Below are 27,851 nucleotides of genomic sequence, written 5' to 3'. Positions count from 1 at the left end.
AGTAAAATTTGATTCTAGTAAACTACCCTTTAGACTGTTTGCTTAAAATCATCTCACCTTTTGATTATTTTTTTAATAACCCAACCTTTTAGCATGATTTGCTCATATTGAACTGTGACTAATTGAAACATGTTGGTAATCAATAGATATGGTTAATTAGACAAGTATCTTATTCTAATTCGTTCTAGTTTTGTTAATCGATTTAATTTTTAATTAATCTAACGAAAACTAATCTAACCACCAACCACACTACCACCAGTACCAACAATACCACCACATCTAACAACAACACCACCACCCCTCTCCAACTCCACCACCAAAATTCTAAATGTTTGATGAAAAATATGAGAAAAATATCTAATATAATGCGTATCTAGAATTATCTTGTGAAAATATAAGATATATATACTTGAAAGAAAAATCAAAAAGATAGGAGATAACAACTATAAATATGTAATACGTGCATGAGTTGAAAAGGGAGTCAAACAAGTGAGTTCCACACAAGATTTTAAGAAAGGTAGAAACAAAGGGTTCTACCAAGGTGAATAAGAGGCATGAGCTCTCACAAACACACTTGTACAATTAATTATCAATGAAAATGTAATTTTATGATACTATTCGGGTCCATCAAAACTTCTGTGTGCGCCACATATTCTATCATGGTATCGTAGCCGCAAAAGTGATTACGAAAAAGACTGAAGGCTCGAGAGATGGAAATCAAGCTTGTAAGAAGAGACTTGGAGGGCACAATCAAGGTAAGTATCTAATACATAATTTCAAAGAAGATAATTCAAAAGGTATGGAGATAAAATAAAAGAGTTTTAGGAGAAGACAAAAATGGAAGATGTGTTTGAATATTTAAAAAAAGATGAGATAACTTTTGAGACATGTTGAAGATTAAAATGTTCCCGTAAAAAAAAAAAGATTAAAATGTAGGATAAGTTGGATGGTTGATGACATGAACATCAACAAATGAAATTAACATTGGAAGAAAAGGAAAGAATGGAAAAAAAGAGAATATTGGTAACAATAACATATAGTTGGGAAGAAGAAAAAAAAAGAAAATGAAAAGAAAACAAAAAGATGTTCAAGAGAAAGATTTTGGAATTTGCTAGTGATATGGGCATTAGCAGAGATGATTGGTGACGTGAGCATCAATGAAAGAATGAAATTGGATAAAGATACGTGAAAAAGAAAAATGAAAAAGTTCAGATTAGGGGGAGTAAGTTGGTAACATGAATACCAACACAAAAAATTGAAGATCAAGAAAATGTGTTAAAGAAACAAAGGTAATATAGTTGGTAACAAGGGTACCACCACAAAGAAGTGATAATCAACAATATGAAAAGAAGAAAATGGAAGATCAAGGTGGTTGGTGACGTAGGCACCGACGAGGACGAGAACGAGAAGAAAATTTAAAGAATTCAGTTTGGAGATAGTTGATGACAAGTGTATCAACAAGACTTTGAAGAGACCTTTGGAAGAAGCATGCTGAAGTACAAGAATTTTCAAGATTAGGGGGGGGGGTTAGAAAATAATCTAGAAAATTCTAAATGTTTGATGAAAAATGTGAGAAAAATATCTAATGTGTATCTAGAATTATCTTGTGAAAATATAAAAATATTTGTACTTGAAAGAAAAAATCTAGAAGTTAGGATACAACAACTATAAATATGTAATATGTGCATGAGTTGAAAAGGGAACCAAACAAGTGAGCTCCACACAAGATACTAGGAAAGGTATAACAAAGAGTTCTACCAAGGTGAATGAGAGACTTGAGCTCTCACAAACACACTTGTACAATTAATTATCAATGAAAATGTAATTTTATTATACTATTCGGGACCATTAAAACTTTCGTGTGCGCCACAGATTCTACCAGCCTTTCTCTCCCCTCCCACCAGAAACTAACATCCAGCCCCACCCTAGCTCCAGCCCCACCAACAAAGATCCACCCAAACCCCTCACTACCACCCAACAACTCCACAATTACGTCTAGCACCACACACCACCAACAAGCATCATCACCTTTTCCCCCTTCTTCACAAGCCACCACTACCCGGGCAGGAAAAGTGGTTTTAAGGAGCGTGTTCGCGGGGTGGGGATTTAGGGTCGTAAGGGGATAGGGGGAGGGCGCAACCTCACAGTGAGTGGGAGATAATGGTGGTGCTCGCAGGCGGCGGGGTTAGGGGTTGTTCACATAAGGTAGGAGGAGGTGGTATGAGTATTTTTGCAGGGGGTGGGAAGGGGTGGTATGAGTTGTTCGCATGGGTGGGGGAGTTAGTGAGTACTAAGGGGTGGTGAGAGGGAGGAAGATAGCAGGTGAGGGTAATTAAGTACAATCCATGGGAGGTAGGAACGGAGGAATGGCCATGGTTTGGAGGAGGAGAGATGAAGTTGTTGAGGAGGAGCGTTAGTGATATGGAGAGGGTGGGGTTTGGGGTGGTGTAGGTTGAAGGAGAGAAGAGAGTAGTGGTGGAAGTGGCAGGTGAAGGAGAGGGAGATATAATCACCTTTTATATAACTAATTTTTGTATGATATAATCACCTTTTATATAGCAAATTTTTTATGATATAGTTAATTTTAAGATATAGTCAATTTTCGTATGATATAGTCAGATTTGGGTACATAATAATTTAGATAAAATTCACAAGAGGGGGCTCAACTATTACCCATTTTCTTTTGTAAGTCCCAACTATAGATTATTTTCTATTGGTCCCAAGTTTGCCATCTTGTGATTTTCATAAGCCACGAGTTAGATATGATTTTTGAATATTTTTCCATCTTCGAACACTTCTAGCAAGTGTAAGAGATCTATAAAATTGGATCAATGTTTGAAAATCTTATCTTCTAAAACGGTTATAAGTTACTCAAGACCTATGAAAATCACAAGATAGTAAACTTGAGACATGTCGGAAATAACTCATAGTTGAGACCTATAAAAAAAATGGGTAATAATTAAGCCCCTTTTTGAATTTATTGTAAACTCGGTCCTTCCAAAATCTTTTATAGCAAATAAAGATTATATTTAGCAATGGTATACTGTAACACCCCGACCCATACGGAGTCGAGTATATTGTCACCAATACGCATCCAGGGCCAACAACTGTCCTCAATAACCAACACAAGTTCTTCCGGCGTATTTTGTCCTCACTCATGCGCACCATAAGAAACTTCCTAGGAGGTCACCCATCCCTGGACTACTCCCAGCCAAGCACGCTTAACTATGGAGTAACTAAGTAAATAAGCTCCCTAAAAGAAAGATGCATCTTGTTGGAATGAGTAGCCTGCTAAATCCCTTTAAAGCAATCATGAGGGGTATTACATGTACGGTCATGTTTGGCACTAGCGTTTGAGGTAGCGGTTAGCGATTGGACAAGATTGAAACGCTACTTAAGAAAATTATGAGTTTTGGTAAGGTAGTTTGAGTAGCGGGTATACGCTGGAGTAGATTATGAGTAGCGGTTGTGGAACGTTACTACAAGTAACGTTTGAGATTTAGAGGTAGCGGTCTAGCAAATAAACACTATATAATAGCATAAGGTAGAATTATTAAGCAATGTTTTTATTTTATTTTTTCCTTTTTCTGTTTATTAATTGTTTTACTTTATAGCAATTCAATGTTTGTTTTACAATAGCAGATATGTAATTTAAATATTTATTATAAAGATAATATAATTTACAAGTATTTTAGTTAAAACTGGTAATATAAATTTTTTGAGGGTGAATATTCTCTTAAGTTTATACATTTCTTTGAGCAGCTAAAAAGTCGTATACTATTTTTTGTGTGACTTCTTTGAAAAAATAAATATTGAATTTAACTACTGAATGAACATATGAAATTGTTTTAGTTCATTTCATATTAGAAAAAATGTCATTTATTGTCTTATATTTACAATTCCAACCGCTACTTTTGCCAAACACTTCTAATTAAACAACTAATTTAATCGCTGATCGCTGACAGCTACTAGTAGACAGCTAGCAACTACTCCCAACAGCTACCGCTACTAGAATTGCTAACAGCTACTAGAACCGCTAGTTTTAAATCACCCCACATATCCACCACGACATTAGAATTAAATCACCCCACCTAACTATGCTGCACACCCGAATGAGCCAAATCACCCCACATATCCACCACGACATTAGAATTAAGAAGTACTACCTCCGTTTCGTTTTAATCTACCCACTTTCCTTTTTGGTTTGTTTTTTTTTTAATCTAAAAACTGTTGCTTTTTCTATTTTTGGTAACATGCTACATTTACTTTTTTTTTTCCACCCATGACATCCACAATTTATCTCTCTAATTTTGAGTTTATCTTTTATACTTTTACACTTTCTCCAATAGTAAAGTGTATAGATTAATTTGAAACAGATTAGTATTCGACAAAAAAAAACAGATTGGTATTCGACAAACCCATCTAGAAACAATAAAAAAACTATTATGAACCCGGTAGTACACCTTATCCATCTCACGTGAGTTTTAATGATTACAACTTTCCGTTTTTGCCGCGTTCAATGTTGCATGTTATAGTGTATTTTAAAATGATATAGTGTATTTTATAATGATATAGTGTATTTTAAAATCATAGTGTTTTGCTGAGTTTTTTGACATGATAGTGTTACATGTTATAGTGTATATTGACATGATATAGTGTATTTTGAAATGATATAGTGTATTTTAACATGATATAGTGTATTTTTCAATGATAGTGTTTTGCCGAGTTTTTTGACATGATAGTGTTGAATGTTATAGTGTATATTGACATGATATAATGTATTTTGAAATGATATAGTGTATTTTGGCATGATAGTGTTTTGACATGATATAGTGTGTTTTGAGTAGGGGTGTGCAAAAATATCCGATCCGAAAATCCGCCGAACCGAAATTTCGGATATCCGATCCGATTTTAAGATTTCGGATATTTCGGATCGGGTATCCGGAAAAAAATTCGGGTTTTCGGATCGGATACGGATCAGGATTTTTCAAAAATTTCAACGGACCTGATCCGAAAATCCGATGACCCGATCTGAAAACCCGGTATCAGATCCGAAAAGTTCGGATATCCGAAAATTTCGGATCGGATCCGGATCACAATTTCCCCGATCCGAAATTTTTGGATATCCGAATTTTCGGATCGGATCGGATCCGATATCCGACATTGAACACCCTTAGTTTTGACATAATATATTTTAATTTTTATATGTATTTTATTATAGTATTGTATATTACACAAAATTATCATAATCGATCGTTATAATGTTAGACATCATAGTATATCTTGACATGATATAGTGTATTTTAAAATGATATAGTATATGTTTGTTCTGAACAACTGTTTTTGTTCAAATTTAAGGGCGAGAGAATCTTATTGAAGAGAGAGAAAATCGCGCGAATTTTGGAAAGCGGGAGTGACTAGTTAGTAGTGGGGCACGTGATTTTTAATTTGAACCGGGTCCATACTAGACGGATTGTAGAAACAAATGTTTACATTGACCCGAAGTTAAGATACGGATATTTCGAAGGGACAGAAAAGGTTGAAGAAGAGAGAAAGAAAGGCTCGACTCCAGGAGAGCCAGCAGTGCAACTTCGCAACAAAAATTTGCGACAACAATTTTTTTTTTTACTTCGCCTTCCAAGTCCAAACCTTTCTTTTGGTTCTTACTTTCTTCTTCTCACTCTCTCCTCTTCTTTGATTTACATTTTACAATCTTTAATGCAATTAATTATAAAGAAAGGAAAAAAAATAGGGAAAACCATCTAAAACAATTACAAAACTTTTAATTCCTCATGAATTATTGCATTAGAAGATAAAAAGTTTCTGGGTTTTTGATTTTATGCAACCGTTTCTAATACCCAGATTTTTGTTTATTCAAAAGGGGTTTGATTGAAGAAAAACTATGGCATCTGCAGACCAGGCTTCTTTAGGGGTCCAGGTAAATTAACTTCTTTTCTCCTTCAAAATTGAAATAAAAACCCAATTTGCTTTTTTTATTTTAATTTGATGTTTCAAAAGTTTATAGTTTATATGATGTTGATTGAACAGGAAGTTATGCTGGAATTTCGTGCTGGTAAAATGTTACTAGAGGGAAAACGGGTCACTCCAGATACCCGTAAAGGGCTAGTTAGGATATCACGGGTATGTTTGATTATCAAAATTGTGTATTTCGTATTTATATTATAGCTGGGAATTTGTAGGAATTGTTCTGTGTTTATGCTAATTAGAAATTGCTCTTCAAATGTTGACTGATAATTACCACATGATATTTGATTGAGGATGTTATCAACTATGTCTTTGTTAGGGTGAGGAGGGCTTGGTCCATTTTCAGTGGATCGATCGGGTGCAAAATGCGGTTGAAGATGTATCCTTATGCTATGCCTTTTGTGTTTCATGTTTTTAGTTTTGTTTTGCTTCTAATAGTGCTGGTTGATGAGTTGATCGAACCAGGTTCTGGTTTCTTATTTCTTACAGTTAGAAATACTTTGTGTGTCTTCGGTTTATTGTGTTAGATATTTAAATCTTAAGAACGTTGTTAATGGGAGAATGCTACTCATATATTGTTTGGTGTATCTGGAACAAATGTGTTAGAGAAGAATAGCAATCACACACAATAGATAGGAGAAAAATAAACTACAAGCTATAAATAACACACGATTTTTATGTGGAAAAATTTCTTGTCAACAATAAGGGGAAAATCTACAGACTGGATCCCCATGCCAAGGCAACTTCACTTGTAATATTTGAGAGTTAAACAAGAACACACGCAGCTACAATAGTAGGAGCTATATATGCGCCAGGGCAAACTATTAACCGGCATCCCAACCAATATACTCAGAAACAATTATCCTAAAACACACCCCTTAAACATCTATTATGGTTTGGTTGGTAACTTGCGCTCCCTCAATTTGTTTTGCTCTCACAATTCTTGCACCCTTATCGCCTACACTTAGCTTCTCGTTGTTGTGGACTTCTCATGACATGTCTCCTAGTGCATCCTAAATTTATAGGAGCCCTTGCAATTGCAAATGGTTCATGAAGAAACCTATTGTAGCAAAATGGTTCTTGAAACCTCCTAATAAAGGGCAGGTACTGTCAGGCCCGGTCCTGATCTTTTTGGGGCCCTAGGCAAAATGGTAGATTGGGGCCCCTTTAAAAATACAAATTATAATAAAACAAAATCAAAATTTGATAGTAATTCTATGAAATAAATACGTTGTTCAAGCGAATGCAAATTGGCAAATAAATTTATATTAAAAAATTGTTCAAGCAACTCATATGCCATCATCTAATACATGATAATAAAATATCATAAAAAACGAGTTCTACGAGCATTCCGAGATCCAAAATCATTAATGATAATATCAACATCGATGTTTTCTAAAAATTCTGTTTCTATTGATAAAACCGCAAGACCATTCGACCGCTCTTGTGACATAGACGATCTCAAATAGGTTTTGATCAACTTCAACTTTGAAAAACTCATTTTGAACATCTATAGGCTCATTAGGAACATTTTTATTATTGTTATTTACTCCATCATGTAAATTTTCATTTGGTTGATTTAAATTTTCATGAACTACATTTCTAAGAACAAATCTGTCAATAGCACCTTGCTGTGATTTTATCAACTCTTCAGCAATTTTTCTTTTTTTCCTTTTTTCACTTCCTGATAAATGTTTTTTAGGCAACATTGTAATTTGCAAATAAAATAAATAAAACACAGAAATTAACAATCAATTTGACAGAATTGAGAATACTAAAGATAAGAGCAAGGAACAACAACACCTTGAAACCACCGGAAGGCGGCAGCCGCGGCACGGCAGGGCGGCAGGCCAGCAGCGGGGCAACAACACGAACAGAGGTGTTGTTCGCAGGACAGCAAGCAGGTGCCAGACAGTAGGCCGCAACTCGCAAGCGGCAGCAACAACCGAAGATTACGATGGTATCCGGACTCCGGCAGGCGGCAATCCGGCAACGCACAACAACCGGCGACGAGGCGTCAGTATCGAACCAGAAAATCAGAACTTAAACTCAGCCAAAATTCCCCAAAACCTTACTCATATTCTTAATTTCATAAAATCTTAATAATTTCACTTGATTGAGACTAAATTGTATGAGTATTGCATTATAGAAATCCAATTCTTCTCTATTTAAATTGTAGAAAAAAATTCCCGTTGCCATATTTAAGGACAATTTAACAGCTATTTTTTGGGGAAAAATGAAAAATTTGAATGAGTTTAATGGAGATTAGAGAAAATTTTGGAAATTAAAAGAAGAATTTAATGGATCTTGGAAAGAGAAAGAGAGAAGGAGTGAAGAAGCAGTAGAAGAAGGAATTCAAAGAGTTTAGTTTGTTTCAACTTTCAATGTTGAAGGTTTGAAGAACGTACGCGTGATTCAATAGCGTCATTAATTAGTTTTTTTTTTTTTTAGTTTTTTGTTTTATTTTATTTTTAGGATTGGGCCCCCCTAGTCTTGGGCCCTTGTCCCCTGCCCCTCCAAACAATACTCAGGGCCGGGCCTGGGTAGTGTGGAAAGATTTATGAACAAGTTCTGAATGTAACGTGGAAGGTTGGGTAGTGAAGCTTGAACCCTCTTGGTTTTGAATTGGATGCACTATGCTAGAAGGTTAGAATTCGATAATTATAAGGGCAAAGCTGATCTAAGATGCTTCTTTGGCAATATCTGCTTTATATGAGATTCTAAAATAACATGCGTACAGAAGCAACCATGGGGACGAGAGTTGAATTTTTTGAGGGTTCTTGACCATGGAAAGAGGTGGCATTGGCAGTTTGTTGGATTTAGTGTTTAAGGTTAGGGGTTGAATTTAGAGGTGAGGTCATGGAGCCATCACCATACGGTCTTGGATCACCATATCATCTACGGTCTCAAGTGATTTCGTTAATTGACATGTTAAAAATTATTGGGCTTTGTTGGTGATAAAAAAAATCAACCTTATTATCAACCGTGTTGGAGAATGTTTATCCTATGTTCTTCTCATTATTGGTCTATGTATCATGGTCGATATAGTTGCATTGTTGTTGAGTGTAGTTATTGGCCTAAAGGATTGCAATGGTGTGTTTGCAACTGGAATAAATATATATAATTCATTTCTTCATCTACACCAGTGTAATCCCTTCTACATTTTTTTTTTGTTTTATATTTTTAACTCTTTTTTTTAGAATTTTTAGTTATGCCTGGCGCTCTTCAAGGATTCTATGATCTTTTTGTCTATTTCTTGGTATTGCTGCTGTCTATGTTTCTCCTTAATGCATTATAGGACCAAATTGTTTTTCCAGAGGAAGCAACTTTTGAGAAGGTAAGTTACTTTACTTGCAATATCACTTCACATTTTATATGGTTCTCTGGTTGCAATTTTAAGCCTATCTTCAACACCACCCAGGTTGAGCAAGCATCTGGAAGGGTCTACATTCTAAAGTTCAATACAGATGATAGGAAGTTCTTTTTCTGGATGCAAGTGAGTTGTGTTATTCCTTCATCTGGTGCACTTGACAACTGAGGTAGAAAATGCACTTTCAACGTTCTTGGCTTTCCAACTTTTCTTTGCTGAACTATTTCCAGGAGCCAAAAGCTGAGGATGATCAACAGTTATGTCGCTCAGTAAATCATCACCTTAATCGACCATTAGGTACAATTTACACAGTTTTTCTCATTACATATAGTGCTGTTTCTTATTAAGAAAGGTTCTGAATCACCCTCCACAAGGGAGAAGTTCCCTTTTACTTTATATTTTCTTGTTGTGAGGTTGCTTCTTGCTTGTATCCTTTACACACTCACACGCATGTATACATGTGTGGATCGGGATCCCTGGGATCGTGTACAAACAATATCTAATTTTTAGTGTAAGAAGTTATGTCATTTATTGTACAACACAATCCAAAGTGGAAGTTTTTCATCGTGGATAATGAGCTTGTATCGTACATTAGTACTGATAATGGATCATATATAACTATATAAGCATGGGGGTTATATGAGTATTTCACAAGCAGCTTAAGGCGCACATATAATATAGCGCGCACATCATTTGACTATTTGTAATTATATGTTGCATTACAGTTTACAATTCCTTGCTCATGTTACTACACTGGTCTATGCTCATTTTATCTAACTCCGTTCACTAATTCTGTGAGCTTTACGCTTGATGGAAAATGTCACTCCTTGGATTCTGCTATTCCAACGACTCTGATATCTTTTGTTTTTTTACATTTGAAGCATTTTCTTTGCCCGATGAGTGTAACATAATTCTCTATTTAATGCGCTTTTTCAGTTCGCGGTTCGCCCAAAATGGGCAAAAATAGGCGAACACCGACCATGATTCGCTTTTTTCAGATTGTAGTTCGCGGGGAGATTAGGGAATTATGTGACATTGTGGCCTGATCTGTACAGAGTGAGAACTTGTTACAGCATAATGAATGATTTCCAAAACATTACTTACCCCAAGCCTTACCTAGGTCTATAATGAGAACCCTAATAAGGATAGCATGCTATTGGACACATCAGAAGAGTTAACTTCTTTTCACTACTATTCTTTGTGGTAGTTAAGGGAAGCAAAAGCATTGGCCTTGAGCTTTGCACCAAGCTTATGCATCTCTACCACAAATGAAGACTTTGAACTAGCAGCCCATCTTGTGCCGTGTTACAGCCATATATTTCGCAACTGATCCTAAGGTTGACTCTGATAGAATTTCTGAACACAAACAAAATTATTTCTAATGCTAAACTGATATCAATCTCTCTTTCCTGAGCCTCATATGGGGGATTCTTTTGGCAAGCTGAGCAATTTATATGGGCAAAGCTACTCTAGACATGCTTGCATAGAACCAAATTTATCGAGTTATAATATGATTATGAAGCTTTTGACCATCATTGGGGCCCATATATCTTCTCATAGCCACAGAGCCTGCAATTATCATATTCTCATTAGACCAGCATAGTTGCCAATTGGCTGCCAAATGCAGGAGCAAGTCACGGCATTGAATATGACCCCTGGATACAAGGGACTGATGCCTTGGGACTGTTGGGATTCTGAGAAAGACGTGAAATACTTGTAGAGTTTGGTTCATTTCATATATTAAGTGGGTTAAATCCTAGGTCTTGTAACACTTTATTTCATACATTACAATACAGATCATGGAAAATAGTTCCATTATTATGACTTCAATGATTCCAGCTCTATCCTGAACGAACCATCTATTTCCTATCTCCTCTTCCGTCTACCAAGAAAGTAATCAGACGTAAAAGGAATAAGGTTTCTTGTTAGAGCTTCCTTGTTATCATTTTCTAGAGTCATTTTTTTTTTTGAGTTGAGAGTTATTTTAATAATCTTGTCTAGTGTATTTGCCTAGGCTACACAGACGTGGGGATGGGAAAATTCTAAAATATATGGTATAAAAAAGTTAGATAGTAATAAAATTAGAAATTCTGGAGAGCAGAAATATAATTAGGAGTTATATATGCTTGCGTACTCACATGATTATATAAGAAATTCGAAGATGACCAGGAATTTGATCCAGAACTCTTGCCATGACTGAAAACGTTGGTCCAGGACTCCTGCCATGACTAATTCAGGCTAGGTATGAAGAATTAAATCTACTGCAGTGGCTGAGAACGTTTGTTCAGGAAACCTACCACGAGTCTTGCCATGTTGTTGGAGTGGCATTGGCCTCAAGGAGAAGGGTGGATAGAGAGGTCATTATATTTATTGGATTCTCTGAATACCTGGAGCCGAGTTCTTTAAAACTTTACATTCCTTTTCTAATGGAAAAACGTTGTGTTGGGAAATTAATCGGGGGGGGGTGGTGGTGGTGGTTGGGGGTCATGTCAAGCTTCTCTTTTGACTCTGGGATGCCCCATTCATACCCTCGATGTCTCATTATGATGCTTGTCGTCCCCTGTTTTTCAGAGTTGTTATTGAGATGTTCTCCATACTAGGGATGCCTTGGAGACGAGTAACTAGGAGCATCAGACGTCTTTGCAAAGCATAGTTATTTGGATCTTGGGCCAGGCCATTCTGTTTAGTTGTGAGGTTGTATTATATTTTGTTATCATGCTGAACAGTTGAACTTTACATTTTTTTGGTAGATTTTCTTGCTGAGGAGGATTCTGGAGCATCTGTCCCCCTTCAAGCTGAGGAGATGGCTGAAGACGATATCTCATCTAGGTATTATCTAATACACTGAGAACTTTATGTATTATGTGAGTTTGATTTCATGAAGAAACCTACTTTATGATTGATTGTGAGTGATGTCCTTTCAGCTCTGCAGTGAGAATAATATGTGCCTATCCCATTTCTTTCCCCCATCCCCGCCCAAAAGTGGAGAGAAGAGGAAGAAAGGGAAAGAAAAAAAAAGATGCGATTTTATGTGATGCCATCATGTGTTTGTTACTTTTGGCACAGGAATGCGTAATTTTCTTTGACTTACCCTTAGGGGCTAGGAATGCCATCATTATGAGATTAAATGTCTTGATAAGAGCTACAAAGGAAAATGGGGTAAAATTAATATGGTTTCTCATGTTGTGTCTCTTATTCAACTTGTATAATTTTGGTGAATGTCTCTCTGTGCAACGTCAACCTTGAGAGTATAATGAGAAAATACCACTTGTTCTATTTGCAACGTTTAAGGAAAAAAAATAAAAGTATAAAGGAAAAACTTCCCCATGCTTGTTTTTACATGATGATACATCTTTTTGGATTTATTGTCAATTAGGTAAAGCAACAATATGCAGCTAATATGGTTTCTTATGTGTCACCTCTACTTATTCAACTCAAGTAATATGATTATGGTAAATTTCTCAGCTTATAGAACATTTGATAACACAAACTTATGTCAACATTTGAGAACACAAGCTTATGTCAACATTTGAGGACACAATCTCCAGGCCCTATATACTATATAGTGTGATTTTCCTGCTTTCCATATTGGGTTTTATTTTTTTTTCTTTTCAAAATGAACATCATCTCTTTGTATTCCTAGTTTGTTCATTACACTTCTCTCATGTTTTCCAAGAGGAAACAGGATTGTACTGTCCTTTGTTAGGTTACTCACAAGAAAAGTTATAGAGGAAGGAGGAAATGACAAGGTTGGGACTTGGGAGAGGATGGATGAGATAAAGAAAAAGGATGACGAGATAGGGAGGGAAATGTGACATCCATTCATCTAGAAAGAAACGGGAAAACAAGTTTCCACCTTAAACTGAAAAAGTTAAATGGGAAAAGTTTCCAGGATAATTTTTTCCTCTAACCAAACACTATTAATATTTGTGAAAAGTTGTCTAGGACAATCATTTCTGAAATGCAGGGAGTTTTAAGCTTTATTTCCCTTTCTAAAACTGCAGAGCTGGTAATTTGATTGGCTCTAGCATGGGAGCCGAAGTAGTGAGTGATGTGACCTCTGCACCTGGACCAGTAAAATTATCAGATTTGCAAAGGATATTAAGTAACCTTCAATCTGCTGGTATGTTCTTCTGAAAAATATGATGTTGCAAGTCTTGCAACATCACCATATTATTGGCATTGGCTCCCTCTTTTTCTCTTCCCCTCCTGTCAGTTCTTATCATATCACTATAAAGGTAATCATCTGTTACTTCATTGTAGGTCCTGTAGAAGATGTGGAAGATCCTGATGGAGGTAACTATGCATTTCTTTCAATTTTCATATGATCTTCACTATAGGAATTCTTTGGGATGCTTGGAAAATAAGGATCTTAGTTTGAGTATTGCTTCTGGGGTTTAATGGGATTTATTTCGTCATCCATTGTGTCAGTTAACTCTCAGTGTTGTTGAGTTACTATAGGTGTGATATTATGATTATGTTATATACCTGCATTTGGTATGAAGATTTATGAAAGAAGAAGATTATGTTTGCATTGATTTCTGGAAAGCTACATCATTGAATGGTATGAGCTCTTTCAGATGCTCGTTTTCTCCAAAATCATAAAACTAATAAATGAAACTTTCCTTCATATTTGCGCCCCTTTGCCTTTCTCTACTTTCCTGTAGATATAGCCTTTCTTGCTCTCTTTTCCTCTCTTTCTCCTCTTATTACCTCTGTTCCTTCCTATTCAAGCTAATCTAACAAATTAATAATGGAATACTTACGCTACCCCTTTAATAAATCTCAAGTATGCAACTTTGTTGCAGATTTGTTGGTGTACTGGTTTTCCTGTATACCTGGTATATCAGGCTTTTTTTTGGGTTTTGGTTGCCAAGTACTCCCTCCGTCCCAATTTATTTGCTACATTTACTTTTTCACACTTTCCAAGATACGGTTTCAAAAATTAATATCTCAAATTCGGTATATGAAAAAATTGCAAAAATTATATATTTGATAAATACATATTCAGACGAATCAAAGAAAATCCCACATGAATATGTTTACCATTACGTATATAAATTTAGAGACGGTCAAAATGGCAAAATAAATAGTGCTCAAAGTCAATATGTAGCAACTAATTTGGGATAGAGGGAGTAGTTGGTTCAAATTCTAATAGTAGCTGTCTGAAGGAATTTGGAGTGTTGATGAGTAAATATCTGAAAGTAGTTGTTCAAAAATATGGCTAATTTGGTACTCCCTCTGTTTCAAAATATAATGCATTCACGCTTTACGAAAATTTACTTTGACCACAAATATCTCTCAAATACGATAAGTAAATATTATAAAAATTATATCATTGGATTTGTCTTGAAAAATACTATAATAATATTATTTTTTCAAATTTTCTATCAACATAAATTGAGAGTAATTAACGGTCAAAGTTTGACCTCGAACATCGTGCGTGCCTTATATTGTGAAACGGAGGGAGTACATCACTAATGATACATTTGGTAGGCGGTGAAATTTGCGATAATGGCAATTAGTTTACTTTGTAAGGGAAGTTCCATGTCAAAATCCATGGTAATGCTTGTCCACACCCAAACATCTATTACTTTTCTTCTACGATTTTTTCACCAAATACCCCTGACAAAAAATTTATTCACCAAATACCCCAACTTTTTTCAAAATTCACCAGATACCCCTAACTTTTAAAAAAATTCACCAGATACCCTTACTATTAACGGACGTTAGTGCTCCGTTAGCTTATATTTACAAGTTTGCCATAAGTCAATTTAATAATCCCTAAGTCCACCTAATTAGCCCTAATTAAGCCCTAATTAACCTAATTAACATAATTAATCTAATTAACCCAACCCCAACCCCCAAACCCTAGACCCACCACCCAACCCAGCCCCACCCCCTGCCCCTCCCCTCCCCCTCGCCGGCAACCCAACTCCCTCGCCGGCAACCCCCTCCCCTTCACGCCGCTTTTCCGGCAGCCCCCTCCCTCACTTTCGTCGCGCCTCCCCTCCCTCTCCCTCCTTCCTTCGCGGTCCTCTTTCTGGCAGCGAAATCAACAGCAGCGAAAACAACAGCGGCGGGGCCGGCGAGAGTGAGGGAGGGGGAGGGGAGGCGCCGACGAGAGCGAGGGAGGGGGAAGGGGAGGGGAGGCGCGACGAAGGGGGACGGGGAGGCGCGCGGGACGAGAGTGAGGGAGGGGGAGGGGGCTGCCGGAAAGAGGAGAGCGAAGGAAGGAGGGGGAGGGGAGCCGCGACGAGAGTGAGGGAGGGGGGCTGCCGGAAAGCTTGGCGCGAGGGAGAGGGGTTGCCGGCGAGGGGGAGGGGAGGGGGGCTGGGGTTGTTAGGGGGGGGGTGGTGGGTTAGGAGAGAGAGAGTTAGATTAGTTAGGGTTTTTAGGGGTTTTTTAGAGTTTTTAGGTTTTTTAGGGTTAATTAACTCTAATGACTAACGGCGGTTCTCTAATGACTAACGGAGTTAACCGCCGTTAGTCATTAAGGGGATTATTTGTCATTTTTTTACAAATTTGGGGTATCTGGTGAATTTTTTTTAAAAGTTAGGGGTATTCGGTGAATTTTGAAAAAAGATGGGGTATTTGGTGAATAAATTTTTTTGTCAGGGGTATATGGTGAAAAAACCGTTTCTTCTAAATATCATTGCCATCAATTACAATTTTGGGAGGTGGTATAGAAGAGTAACGAGTAGAGTTTCATAACCATAGACATCGGCATGGAACTTTTTACTACTCACCAGATAGGCCGTATAGGTGATATTTGTCTCTGACTCAACGAAAATTTTGTTGCCCCTATTTGCTTCTCTATAGAGAAGGCGGATGGAAAATGTCTATAATATCGCCAAGAGCTCTGTTATTAACTTATAACACAAAAATTATTTGGATTTTTTGATTCTTACCAACTTATAAATAGCCCGTTTTACACTTTACCACCTTTTGGCTTTTTCTTTTTTTCAATTTTACCACCTTAAAGTTTCAACTCGTTAAAAATCACCACCTTGAGTCAGCCTGACGAAGAATCCGACAAGGGGTTCCCAAATAACTGTTTTATGTTAAGTTTCTCTCCCATTTTCCCCTTTTACCCTCGATTTTTCATTTCGTCTTCATTAAAACCCCAATTTTATCTTTCAATCCCTCCGTAAACCTAAATTTCTTTGATAAAAACCTAAATCAAGTTAGGGCTTACAATTTTTTGATAAATTCGACCTCAATCAAAGGAGAAATTGTAGCTTCTGCTACTATAAGATATGATTTTCAGCCAATTTAATAGGTTAGGGTTTTTCTTCAATTTTGCTCATTCTTGTTCTTTAAATTTATTGGTAAAATGGGCCTAAATTCGGGTATTCATGGTATTCTTTAGCATAATGCTGATTTTGGTTCTCATTAATCTTCATTATTATAGGCACATAATGTCTCAGTCTTCTTCCCAAAACCACCAAAATAGCAAATGAGGAATTTCTCTTGCTGCGAAAGTCGAAATAAAGGAGAAGAAAGAGGATTTTGGTATTCGGAATTTTTGGGTGAAATAGAGGAGAGAGGGTAAATGGACTCTGTAAATATCAAAGAGGAGTTGAGGATTTTTACATAGAGGGTGTTAATAGGGAATTGAAGATAAAAGTGTCATTTGTTGAAGGAAATGGAATGATGAATGAAGAAATAGAAAGAAATCAGGAAGAGAGATGGTAACAGGGGGGGAAAAGTTTTTTAATTCAAAATGTGGACCCTCCCTCACCGGATTCTTGGCCGGAGGATGAGTAAGGTGGTAGTTTTTAGTGAATTGGAAACCTTAAGGTGGTAAAATTGAAAAAAGAACAAAAGGTGGTAAAGTGTAAAACGTGCTATTTATAAGGGTGGTAAAAATCAAAAAATCCAAATTATTTTTCTAGCTTCCAAGCGATTTTTAAAACACCCTCAAGTGCTTTTTCTTACTGATTATTGCTGCTGCATCTATTACAGGTTTTGGTTTAGGGGATCTTTTGAAGCCTGAATTGGTACTCCCATTGCTCGAGACTTTGCCTTTTGAAGAACGCGTCGCTCCATATTTGCCAGAGGTAATTACATGTTGGTATTTTTATGAACTTACTATATTTTGTATCGGGGGGTGCTTTATTTCTTTGAGGTCATTACAGGGTCAACAGTCACTTCATGACTTGATAGAGGTTCTACAGTGCCCTCCTTTCCGGCAACAAGTAGATGCTTTCTCTTATGTAAGGATACTCTTTTCCTATTACCCTTTCCCCTATAAACTCATATATCTATCATCGCAAGGGTTGCTCTTTTTCAATTTCCCTTGTGTATCAATGCGAAAATTGCTATGAACATTCTTTTTTCTGTAGGTTCTGAAGACAGGCCAAATAGATTTGGCTCAGTTTGGCATCGACCCAAGTAAATGTAAGCAACGTGGACCAATCTGCTGTCTTCTGATGCTATCTTCTATTTCTTCCTATTTTTTCGTCCCCTCTGTTTCGTGCTTTTGTTGATACCATCATGATCTGATAACGTATCTTACAGTTCAAGGATTCTAGAGTGGGATGCATCATGCATGATAACCTTGTGCTTGAAGTTGATTGTAAATCCTTTTGTTTTTTGCATGCAGACAAGTTTACCGTTCTTTCTTTCTTGGAGGCACTTGAAGACTCTGTTTCAAAAAGCTTGGAACCTGATGCATTGGGCCGAGGAATTAACGATCCAATGGACGAAGGGCAATAGTGGACAGCAATTTAGGATTGTGTGTTCCTTTACTGAGATGATCCTATGGTGACTGGGCTTATACATCCTCGTCTTTACTTCCCTGTTTTTCTTGCCGAGGTAGGGGGGTTGTTGGTTTTTGGTCAGAAAATTACACTAGCAAAGCAAATGGTTGCAAGCTATTTGTACTAGGGTACTCGTTTTAATTTAGTAGACAACTTATTTCATCAACTAGTTGGGTGTCCGGAGAGCATCGTTGGTCATTGCAATTGATATTCTTGGAAGTGTAGTGGTAGTTTTGTTGGTTTGTAAAATTAAAAACATATTGTCTTGGGTGGTTGCGATAGCTGAGCAGGAAATTACTTCATGTTTATGTTCTAGTTAAAGGCCCTTCGTGTGCACTGGTTGTGCTGGTCTGGTGGCTTGATTGGAATTGAAATAAAACCTCAAAAACCCCCCTTTATGTTATTTACTCATACATCTTCGTCGTTGATTTACGATATGGGCTTGCTGCCTTTTGGCGCCATAACCTGGTGGAATAGACTTGTGCCCCCCACTGCGTGGTCTCGGCCTATGGCCACAGGAGCCAGTCTATAGGCCTCCTTGAGCATTTCCCATTAATTAATTAGATAATCACCTTGCTGACCATCCCTTCGTGCTGGTGTTGTGTTGATGAGTAGATTCTTCCTACTAGTACATCTTTTCGAGGCCTCATCAGTTCTTTTTGCAACCTGTGACGCCTCATTTTCATGAATGCTGGTAGTACAAGGCCAGATGTTTACCATTTGTTTGCTTTAGTATAACTTCGACTAATAAGTTAGATTTGTTAATGGAACCAACGTCGAGCACTCAGAGACAAACCCAGCACATTGTCTCCGTAAAAACTTCTGCCTCTCCTCTTTGCGAGCCACTATACAATCTTGCAGAAACGGAGAAGATTGTGAAATGATGAACGAATATAAATTATGTGATTCTGAGATCAATGTGTTTATGGTGCTAAAAATAAAGTACTTCCTCCGTTTCATAATACTCGTTATACTTCCTATTGTGGGAAGTTTCACATTACTTGCTACACTTCCTTTTTGGGTAATAAATTTTCTCTATCTCTCTCCTTTCATATGGATCCTTTTTTTTTTTACTCTCTACCTCTCTCTTCTCCGAAAATTGCTTAGGAGTTCGTGAATTGAGAGTGTAGCGAGTAATATGAAACGGGAGAAGTAATTCAGTTTGGAACCAGTATTTTGTCCATCACTAACATGAGACTGAGTTTCTTCCTTACAGTGGATATGTTTAGTATCTAATCTTTGAAAACTAGATGCCACTGGAGACAATTGGGATCTCTTCAGAAATGGTGAAAAAGGGGTTACATTAGTTGTCAACTTGCCACTTCTGTTGGTCTTTCACATGTTCTCTTCACTTGAATTTCACTAATATTCACTTATCATAACTAATTGAATTTTATTGGCCCTTATATAAGGTAAATTGAACTACTTATATAAAGTTTATTATCTTTTCACATTTCTTTCCATTTCTGCAAACTAAAACTTATCAGTAATCATCATAACACTTCTTAACTTTTTTTTTTTTTGAAAAATTGAAAATAAGACTAGGAATTGAATTGGTCTTTCGTCTCTAGTCTCTAGAGGAAAGTCGTTATTGACATTAGTATCTCTCTTTTTCAATTGGTATCATCAACACTACAAAATGATACTGTTTGAAAGAGATTTGGGTACCAATTGATTTTCTTTTTAACATTGGAAGTGACTTTAGCACCATGAGCTAGATACTAACTTGATTATCGCAAAGATAATCACACCAAGTATTTTGGATGTATTCACTAATCTAGCGAAAAATAAAATAAAAGTAATAAAAATGTTGTAAGAACTAAAAAAGACAATGGAATTATGTCAAAAAGTTGATGTTACATAGTACATACCAAAAATCTATTCCAAAGTCTATGACTTTCAACTGTTTAACATAAATCTGAAAAATGTACACCTCTCTCCCACTGTCCCACATCATTTATCTAGCAAGTTAAAAGTTGATCAAATATGATATTAGAATGGGGAGAGAGAGAGAAAAGAGGAGGAGGAAAAAGGTACTACGAAGTTCCTCCTGATGAAGATGAGAAGCTTGTCCGACTTCTTCCGCTGCTTACCCCTGAACCTGTTGACAACCGTGATGGTGATGGATTTTCACTTGTCACATCCTGTGAATACTGAAACCACTACTTCTTGTAAGTCATTCATAAACCAATTGACTTTTAAAATATTGAAATCATATTAAAATCTATACAAATATATTAAAAAGCGTGCGAAAACAAGAAACTGTGCCACGTGGCGCTCTCTCCAGAGAGTTTTAGTTCATGTAATCCATGTACAATAAAAAAATTATAAAATTGCATAGTATAAGGTTTGATCTCGAGACCTCAAGTACATATACTAAAGTTTTAATCACTAGACAAAGTTATATTTAGTGTCATTATCATAAAGTATTATATTAATATCTGTTAAAAAAAAAAAATTATATTAATAAATGAAATTTTTTCTTACCTGTGACATAGCCCGGGCCTAATAACTAGTTTGAATTTAAAACCATGCTATGTGCCTTTGTTGTAGCATTACCATCATTATTGATATAAAAGTATAAAACATACCCTACCCTCTTGTAACATTTTTGAGGTACACAATCGCTCATAAAAAGACAAATATTGCATCTAAACAAAACAGTATAATTTGTAACAATAGTATAAAAACTTACATGATTTGTGGAAAATTGGCTTGGCCTGTAGGGGGAGTTTGAAGACATGGGAGAAGACATGTATGTAGGACTATTTGCTTCAGCAAACTCCCTCAATCTGTTGAGTTCTGGTAAAATTTGTGTAAGATCAGGTCTATCTTTTTTTCTCAACTCTGCACACTGAAGAGAGAGTTTAGCAAAATGTAAGGCTTCTTCATAAGGCCAATCTTGAATAGAAGGATCCAACATTTCTTCAAATGTTCCTCTTTCAATAGCTCTTTGTACGTGATGGGTTAAACCCATAGCTGGTTTAGCTGTAATCATTTGCAAGTACATGATACCTAATGAGTATATATCCGATTTTGTCCCTAGCATCCCTGTTTGTTGATACTCTGGATCAATGTAACAAAAGGTTCCAGCTGCTTGAGTCATCCGATATTGGGTTACAGTGTCAGCTATGGAAGGTGGGACCAACCTAGCTAGCCCAACATCACTGATCTTGCTCACGAAATTTCGATCTAGTAAAATGTTTGCGGGTTTGAGATCTCGGTGTACAAGTGGCTCGGGCTTTGTTTGGTGAAGGAAGAGTAGGCCTGTTCCGATTTCTGCAGCAATGCGGAATCTCAGTTGCCATGGAAGTGGTCGTGTGTTTCCACTACAAAAAAGACGGTCCTCTAAGCTTCCGTTAGACATGTATTCATAGACTAAGCAGCCGTACTCAGGGCATGCACCTAAGAGGAGCACCATGTTGGGATGTCTTATGCAACTTAGGATTTCAACCTGCATGAGAGATTAGGCTTACAAGAGTTACAATCATGTCTTATTTTGATCTAGCCTAAACTTATTGAATAGACCACTTTCAGATTTTATGCCTTTCCAATATTAAATAAGCCGATGTTTAGATTCAGTAGGTAGAGTTAAATTTTGATCTAGTCTAAAATCCAATATGCTAACTGCTATTTGCTAATAGAAGTATCTCATTATAGTTTAGGAGTGGTGAAATATTTAGTATATTTAAGCAGCATGTGGATCCTTGTGGTGCCTTTCTTCACCTGAAATTTGCTGAACAATATTTATTTGAAGTTATTTGAGTTAGTTTAACTTTTTTATTTGTAACTTATCATAACTTATTTTCCCTTGAGCCTTATTTTCTTTAAGTAGAAGAGAACGCATCATATGACCTTTAGATTTTAGGCCTTTTTTTCTTAAATGACAGATTTTAGGGCATTTATAGCACTAATGAGAATTAAAGTTACCTCTTGCTGAAATTGTGATTGTCCTTGTGCTGCATCAGGCCTAAGAACCTTGATGGCGACACGTGTATGATCAAGGGTGCTCTTATAAACAGGACCATACCCCCCTTCTCCAATCTTAAGTGATTCAGAAAAGTAATTAGTGGCAACTTCAATCTCTTGAATGCTATATTTCCTGTATCTAACATCATTATGATTCAAAGCTTCCAGTGCCTTCTTCTTCTCTTCTGCTTCTTTGAGGGCTTTCCTTTCTGCATGATGTCTCTTTTGTGCTTCGAGTTCTGCAAGTCTCTGAGCTGCTTCTGCAGCTTCAATTGCCGCTTTACACTTGGCCTTCTCTTGCTCAGCTATTGCCCGAGCATTTTCCTCTGACAAACGTGCATCCTCTAATCGTTGATCCTCTTCTTTCATAGATCTTTGAAGTTCACTTGTCTAATGTCAAAGAATAGCAAACAAACGAATTATTATAAGTACACTACACAATTTTCCTGGCTGTGAATTTTCTGTTACTTAGACTTGGCTAGGTGCTTCGTGTTCACTTGTGAATTATGTGCCTCAGTATATTTCAGCTAGATGTGTCAAAGGAATCATTCGAATGTTAGGTTCAATTTAGTTCGAGTGATGAGTCATTCAGTTTGGTTTCGGATTGATCATATTCAGACTTATTGTCAATCAGCTTGTTATGTTAGATTTACAAATATTAGTCACTTCCATCTTCTGGCTTGGTCGACTATGGCCCATATCGTTTCAGACTCAATATCAGATTACGCACTTTGGGGTACAGTTCGAGTACTCAAATAGTCAAATATGGGTATATTTTGCTAGGTCTAATAGATTCATGTAGCACAGCTTGTAATACGAACAGCATCCAAGTTGGTCACCTTTTGTTTTGCATTTAGTGCTTCCTTGCAGGCTGCATTGTACATGTCCATAGTCTGCTTGAGCTCAAGTCTCAATCTTCTCATCTCAGTCTCAAAATCCTCCTGTCGAAACAAGAACGAATGTTTATCTCTAATTGAAGCTATATAGTTTATTTTTCATGACAAGGCTATAAATAATCTTTCCATATTGTACCGTGCCCACAGAAGACGCTGAGAACCCACTAGAAGAGGAGTACGTATCAGCTAAGCCATTTTGATCAATTGATCTCCTATCAGACAATGATCCGATACTCATACGATCCACTTCAGATCCATTTGAAAGCCGAGACCCAAGTCCAAAATCCATCATATCAAGTGAAGGACGTTCATATGAAGCACGTTCATAGGAAGGACGTTCATAGGAAGGACGTTCATAAGATGGACGCTCATACGAAGGACGATCAATACTAATTCGTTGGTCATTGCTTGGCCAGGGAGAGCTTACAAATGATATGTCACAGTCTGGTGTGCCGAGTTCTCCATATGTTCTGCCATTTGCTGCTCTGCCTCTAGTAAATGGTGACCTAGTTTCAGCCAAATATAAGAAAAAAAGAATTTAGATGATAGTTATTGTGCCCTATAAAATAAGAAAAATTCTCATAGGTCAATCCAACCCAGCTATACATGCTAGGCCCCTAAGTGCCAAGGTGAAATGACTTGCTTTCCACTCGGCCAACTCCCCCTTCCATGCTAGTGAGTACTGACCTCACCTTCACCTAATAGTGAGGATCAAAGGAAGAACCTCGACTTTTTCACCAAACTGCAATTGGTAGGAGTCAAATATGTGACCTCAAAGTAGAGCTGACAATCTCTGACATGACAGTACAACCGAGACCGACACAATAATAACACAAAGTTATTGAGATAAACACCATATAGACACAACCCAAACAAAAAATCAACCCGACACGGCCCATTTTGTTCAATTTGTCAGATTATGCAATTATCCTATATTTAATTTATTTTTTTGATAAATATAAAGAACAAATCAAATTCGACATGATACCAAGTATAAACACCATCCGTTCAACTGAATTGCCAGCTCTACATCAAAGTTAGAAAGGTGGAACTCCTATCAACTGAACCCTTACCTTGGTTAAATATGGACATATATTACAACCAAGTGTTTACAAACAATAGCCAAAGCTTGCACTTACCTGATTGTGTTCATGTCCATGTCCTCAGAAAGCCTGTTTGGGTCAAACGGTGACCTATCTCTTTCTGTTGCACAAAATAAAACTTTCATTTACGTTAGTATGTTTACATTTATTTAGTAGTGATGATCGTATTACTTGGAAAAGCAAGAGGTGCATTACCTCTCAAGGCAGCACCAGCACGAACGCCACTGTTACGGTAACGTGGAGAATCATTTGCAGAGCGAAGATTAGGACTACTTTGGCTTTGTGCAGGGTTTCGGCTAGCCTGTCTTGGGATGGGACGAGTGGCTGATCGAACAGACAACATTTTCCCCTTTGAAATCACATACACACTGCAGAATTCTGGGCAACCTTTGATTAAATTTGTGGCAACATCTGGACCTTTAAACCTTCTGCAGAACAAGCGCAGAAATGAGTACCAGAAACAGCTTTTACGAAATTTGGCAAATAACTAATAGGAGCATATATGTCTTAATAACATACAGCCATACATGGCTTTTTAAACATATTGAGGTCCTGTACTAATTTACTATTACTAGACACAATAAGTGTCCCATGAATCAATACGATTACCTGAGTAATCCATTCTTTGTTGAAGCACTTACTACCATAATCTCAATAACATTAATGTGGCAATAATCCGTCAAAGCTTTCGAAATGTCGTTGTCTTCGATTATAACCTCGTTACATTTTACCTAAGGAAGACGAAGTATGTATAGATATCATCAGAAGTGAGTAGACTAGTAGTAGCAAAAACATGACCCCCCAAAAAAGAGATTTTTTCATAATATAAGAAAGGAAAACTAACATCTTTACGACTGCAGAAGCAGCGAAAAGGAAGGAAAATCTCACGAGCTTGAGTTTCAGCGTAAGACCTAACGGATCTGGCAACATCTTCATTCACATCAGAGAGGGGAATTGAGGTTGAAGCTGTATGCATCCATGTTTTTGCATAAGAGATCTTGGTGAAATTTAATATAACATCATTTAAAAGGTACATTTACTGTCACATTAGTGCCCTTTATGACTTCTAATACAACAAAAAAATGTATGCAGTTTGCTCTACAAAGACCTTCCTATTTTCGTTTAAGTTATTATATGAGGTTCTTTGCACTTTTGCTTCACTTTATCCGGTAAATATGCTTTCTCTTTCGACGCTACTATTCGCTATTTGTTAGACCCATGTAATTTTACACCCAGCTTACCGCTTTCTTTCATACCCTTTTTCTTGTTGCATGGGTTTTTGTTCCAACAATAAGCTGTGCAACATAGTATAACTTATAACTGTAAATAGTAAAATGTAATTTGAAATTTAATATTTATTCGAACCCACGTGGCTTAATTCCTGGATCCGCCACTGCTTACAACTACCTTTTACTTCTATCTTACAAGTTATAGATATGCTCACAAGTCATTAATCTATTATGCATGTAATAGTAGTTTTTTTTATATTGCAAATTGAAAAGTTCATTTACAATAATAAAGCACATATGAATTCATATTGGTTTAAAGAGCTCCTATCAATCATATCGGAAGCTACCAAGCTCATAATCTATATATATATCTAAATCCAAGACAAACAAATGCCATGCTGCCACATGAGACATTAAGCGATAAAAATGTATGTTTTAAGACTCGAAACCATAACATATCAAATTGCTAATGCACTAACCAACTACGCTACAATACTCATGCTGGTCTTTGTAAGGGAAAAAATGATTTAAAGACAATATACCTATTTTTTTTGGGAAACTTTAAATGCACGTTGGTAAATAATTCGGGGCATATTGCTCGGAACAAGAACTAGTTGTTATATAAATATGTTCACAACAAAAAAATTAGTATATTGATTCAATTTACGTAGGTCATTTATTTATAACACACCCTTCATTGTTATAATTATTTCTTATTAACCATTTATTATTAGATATGAAAAAATGAAAACATGTTTCATGTTTAAGATAATCCAAGCCTAACCCTAACGTTTATTGTTTATTCATTTTGTTTTAGTCCTCTCTTAAACTTTGGTTCTAAGATATTCCTTAATTATATGATAAAACATATTTATGATCCACATAGAAATGACAACAAAAGCTAATAAAAGAGATATATCTATATATATGAGAGTTTACATAAGGAAGAATTAGCAGATTGCTTTTGCCTAACATGAAGCAAAGTAACAGTTTGGCCCTTGTTAAGAACATTATCAACAGCCCATTTAAGAGCATATTGACTTCCTTTATCCTTATCAATTGCCACTGCAACTGCACCTTCTTTCTTTATCTCCACATTTATTTGAGGCTGTTGTTGTTGATTCCACATTTTATCTCCTTATAACAACCTCAATTCCTCTCTAAAAAAAAATTCTTCTTCTTTTTATGTGTTTAAACCTCCTCCGCGTCTCGATTCTAAGAAAAGAGAACGCAGAGGAGATAAATTATATGAAGAACAAGAAGAGGAAGAAATTTGGGTGATGAATCAATGAAATAATTGATTCAGTTTTCCAAATTCCTGAGATTTTTTTGTTTGTTTTCTCTCTCTTTTTTTTTTTGTTTTTTCTTTGATCAACAATGCTAATGTTTCTCTCTACCCCTATATGTTACAACCTTGCAATTATCTAAATTCAACAGGTGTTTTAAGTATACAATCTAGCATTAATATCAAACCTTTCCCTTATTTCACGGATAACCCTCTTTTTTTTAATTGGATAATAATGCAACTTAAAAAACTAACTAATATAATTCGACCGATTCATTTAACGAATTGAATTAGGATTGAACTTTTAAATTCAAGCCTGAATAACTCTAATAAATCTAACATTATAATAAAGTAAATTAGCCAACACCTGTATCTAAATTCAACTATATACTAAGTCTATCAGTGATCACTCATTCGTGCTTCTCCTTTTTGTGTACATAAGCGACTAAACGCAGTTATGTAGACAAGATTTTATCTTAAATATTAATATTCACTTTTCTTATTCGCACGTCTGCATGTTAGTTTCACATTTTACTTTCTAGTTTTGGGGATTGTTTTTTTTTTTTTTTTTTTTTTTGATAAGGAGAAAAGACTTAGGCAAACCCACCCTCTAGTCAGGGGGCCAACCTAAAACATCCTTTTGGATGATAAGGGAGAAATCCATACAATACGGGGGGAACCAGTACAATAGAGAGGAGTAGTGATGCACCTTCTTGGCCATAAAATCTGTCGTCCGGTTTGCTTCACGAAAGCAATGAGGAAACTGACACTCCGCAAACTGAGAAGCATCTAAACCTGCATCTTTTATCATATCAGAAATCTCCCAAGGAATACGCCAAACATTCTTCATAGAATTGATGACTACAAGGTTATCCCCTTCCACAATAATGTGGATAACATTCAACGAGCGAGCTCCTTTGATACCTTCTCTAAGAACCCAAGCTTCAGCTTGGACAATGGAAACATGGGGCCCAAGAGTCTTGGCCCCAGCCAACAACACCTCCCCCTACTATTACGAATCACAAAACCCAGCGCAACATTACCATTACCTTCTTTCGAACCATCAAAGTTCAGCTTACAAAAATTCTCAGGAGGGGGAGACCAAGTAATATTAGCACCTGCTCTCGCAACCTTTAGCTTAACAGAGTGGCTCGGAGGTCGACCAGCAGGACACTCCTCAGCCAGAGCCCTATCTGGATCTTTTCACCACTGAGCAAAAATTTTGCTAATCATTGCATTGACTTTCCGA

At 36.6% G+C, this 27,851-nt stretch overlaps 2 protein-coding genes and 1 long non-coding RNA gene across 3 annotated transcripts; 2 read left to right on the top strand and 1 right to left on the bottom strand.

The window, feature by feature from the left end:
- The first annotated feature begins 5,502 nt into the window (after positions 1–5,502).
- On the top strand, positions 5,503–18,527 carry LOC104886789 (26S proteasome regulatory subunit RPN13). Its single transcript, XM_010671301.3, has 14 exons — positions 5,503–5,659; positions 5,882–5,938; positions 6,049–6,141; positions 6,305–6,364; positions 9,284–9,322; positions 9,407–9,481; positions 9,586–9,652; positions 12,106–12,184; positions 13,360–13,478; positions 13,619–13,651; positions 17,324–17,418; positions 17,497–17,574; positions 17,704–17,758; positions 17,964–18,527. Exons 2-14 carry the CDS (start codon positions 5,903–5,905, stop codon positions 18,074–18,076), a joined length of 942 nt encoding a protein of 313 aa, XP_010669603.1. The 5' UTR covers positions 5,503–5,659; positions 5,882–5,902; the 3' UTR covers positions 18,077–18,527.
- A 1,625-nt stretch (positions 18,528–20,152) lies between these two features.
- Positions 20,153–21,903, top strand: LOC130590374 (uncharacterized). Its single transcript, XR_008968083.1, has 2 exons — positions 20,153–20,291; positions 20,847–21,903. It is a non-coding gene; the product is annotated as an uncharacterized LOC130590374 (long non-coding RNA).
- Positions 20,157–25,144, bottom strand: LOC104886790 (U-box domain-containing protein 35). The gene is made up of 10 exons (XM_057392604.1): positions 24,933–25,144; positions 24,698–24,819; positions 24,284–24,516; positions 24,125–24,188; positions 23,358–23,491; positions 23,131–23,282; positions 22,929–23,030; positions 22,051–22,479; positions 20,816–21,574; positions 20,157–20,273 (listed from the first exon to the last, which is right to left on the bottom strand). Exons 1-10 carry the CDS (start codon positions 25,122–25,124, stop codon positions 20,157–20,159), a joined length of 2,304 nt encoding a protein of 767 aa, XP_057248587.1. The 5' UTR covers positions 25,125–25,144.
- Between the last annotated feature and the right edge of the window lie 2,707 nt (positions 25,145–27,851).

The sequence above is a fragment of the Beta vulgaris genome, chromosome 2 (genome assembly GCF_026745355.1).
Source record: "Beta vulgaris subsp. vulgaris cultivar EL10 chromosome 2, EL10.2, whole genome shotgun sequence".
Taxonomy (NCBI): Eukaryota; Viridiplantae; Streptophyta; class Magnoliopsida; order Caryophyllales; family Amaranthaceae; genus Beta; species Beta vulgaris.
Note: the sequence above shows the minus strand (reverse complement) of the source record. Positions and strands in the feature narration are given on the sequence as shown.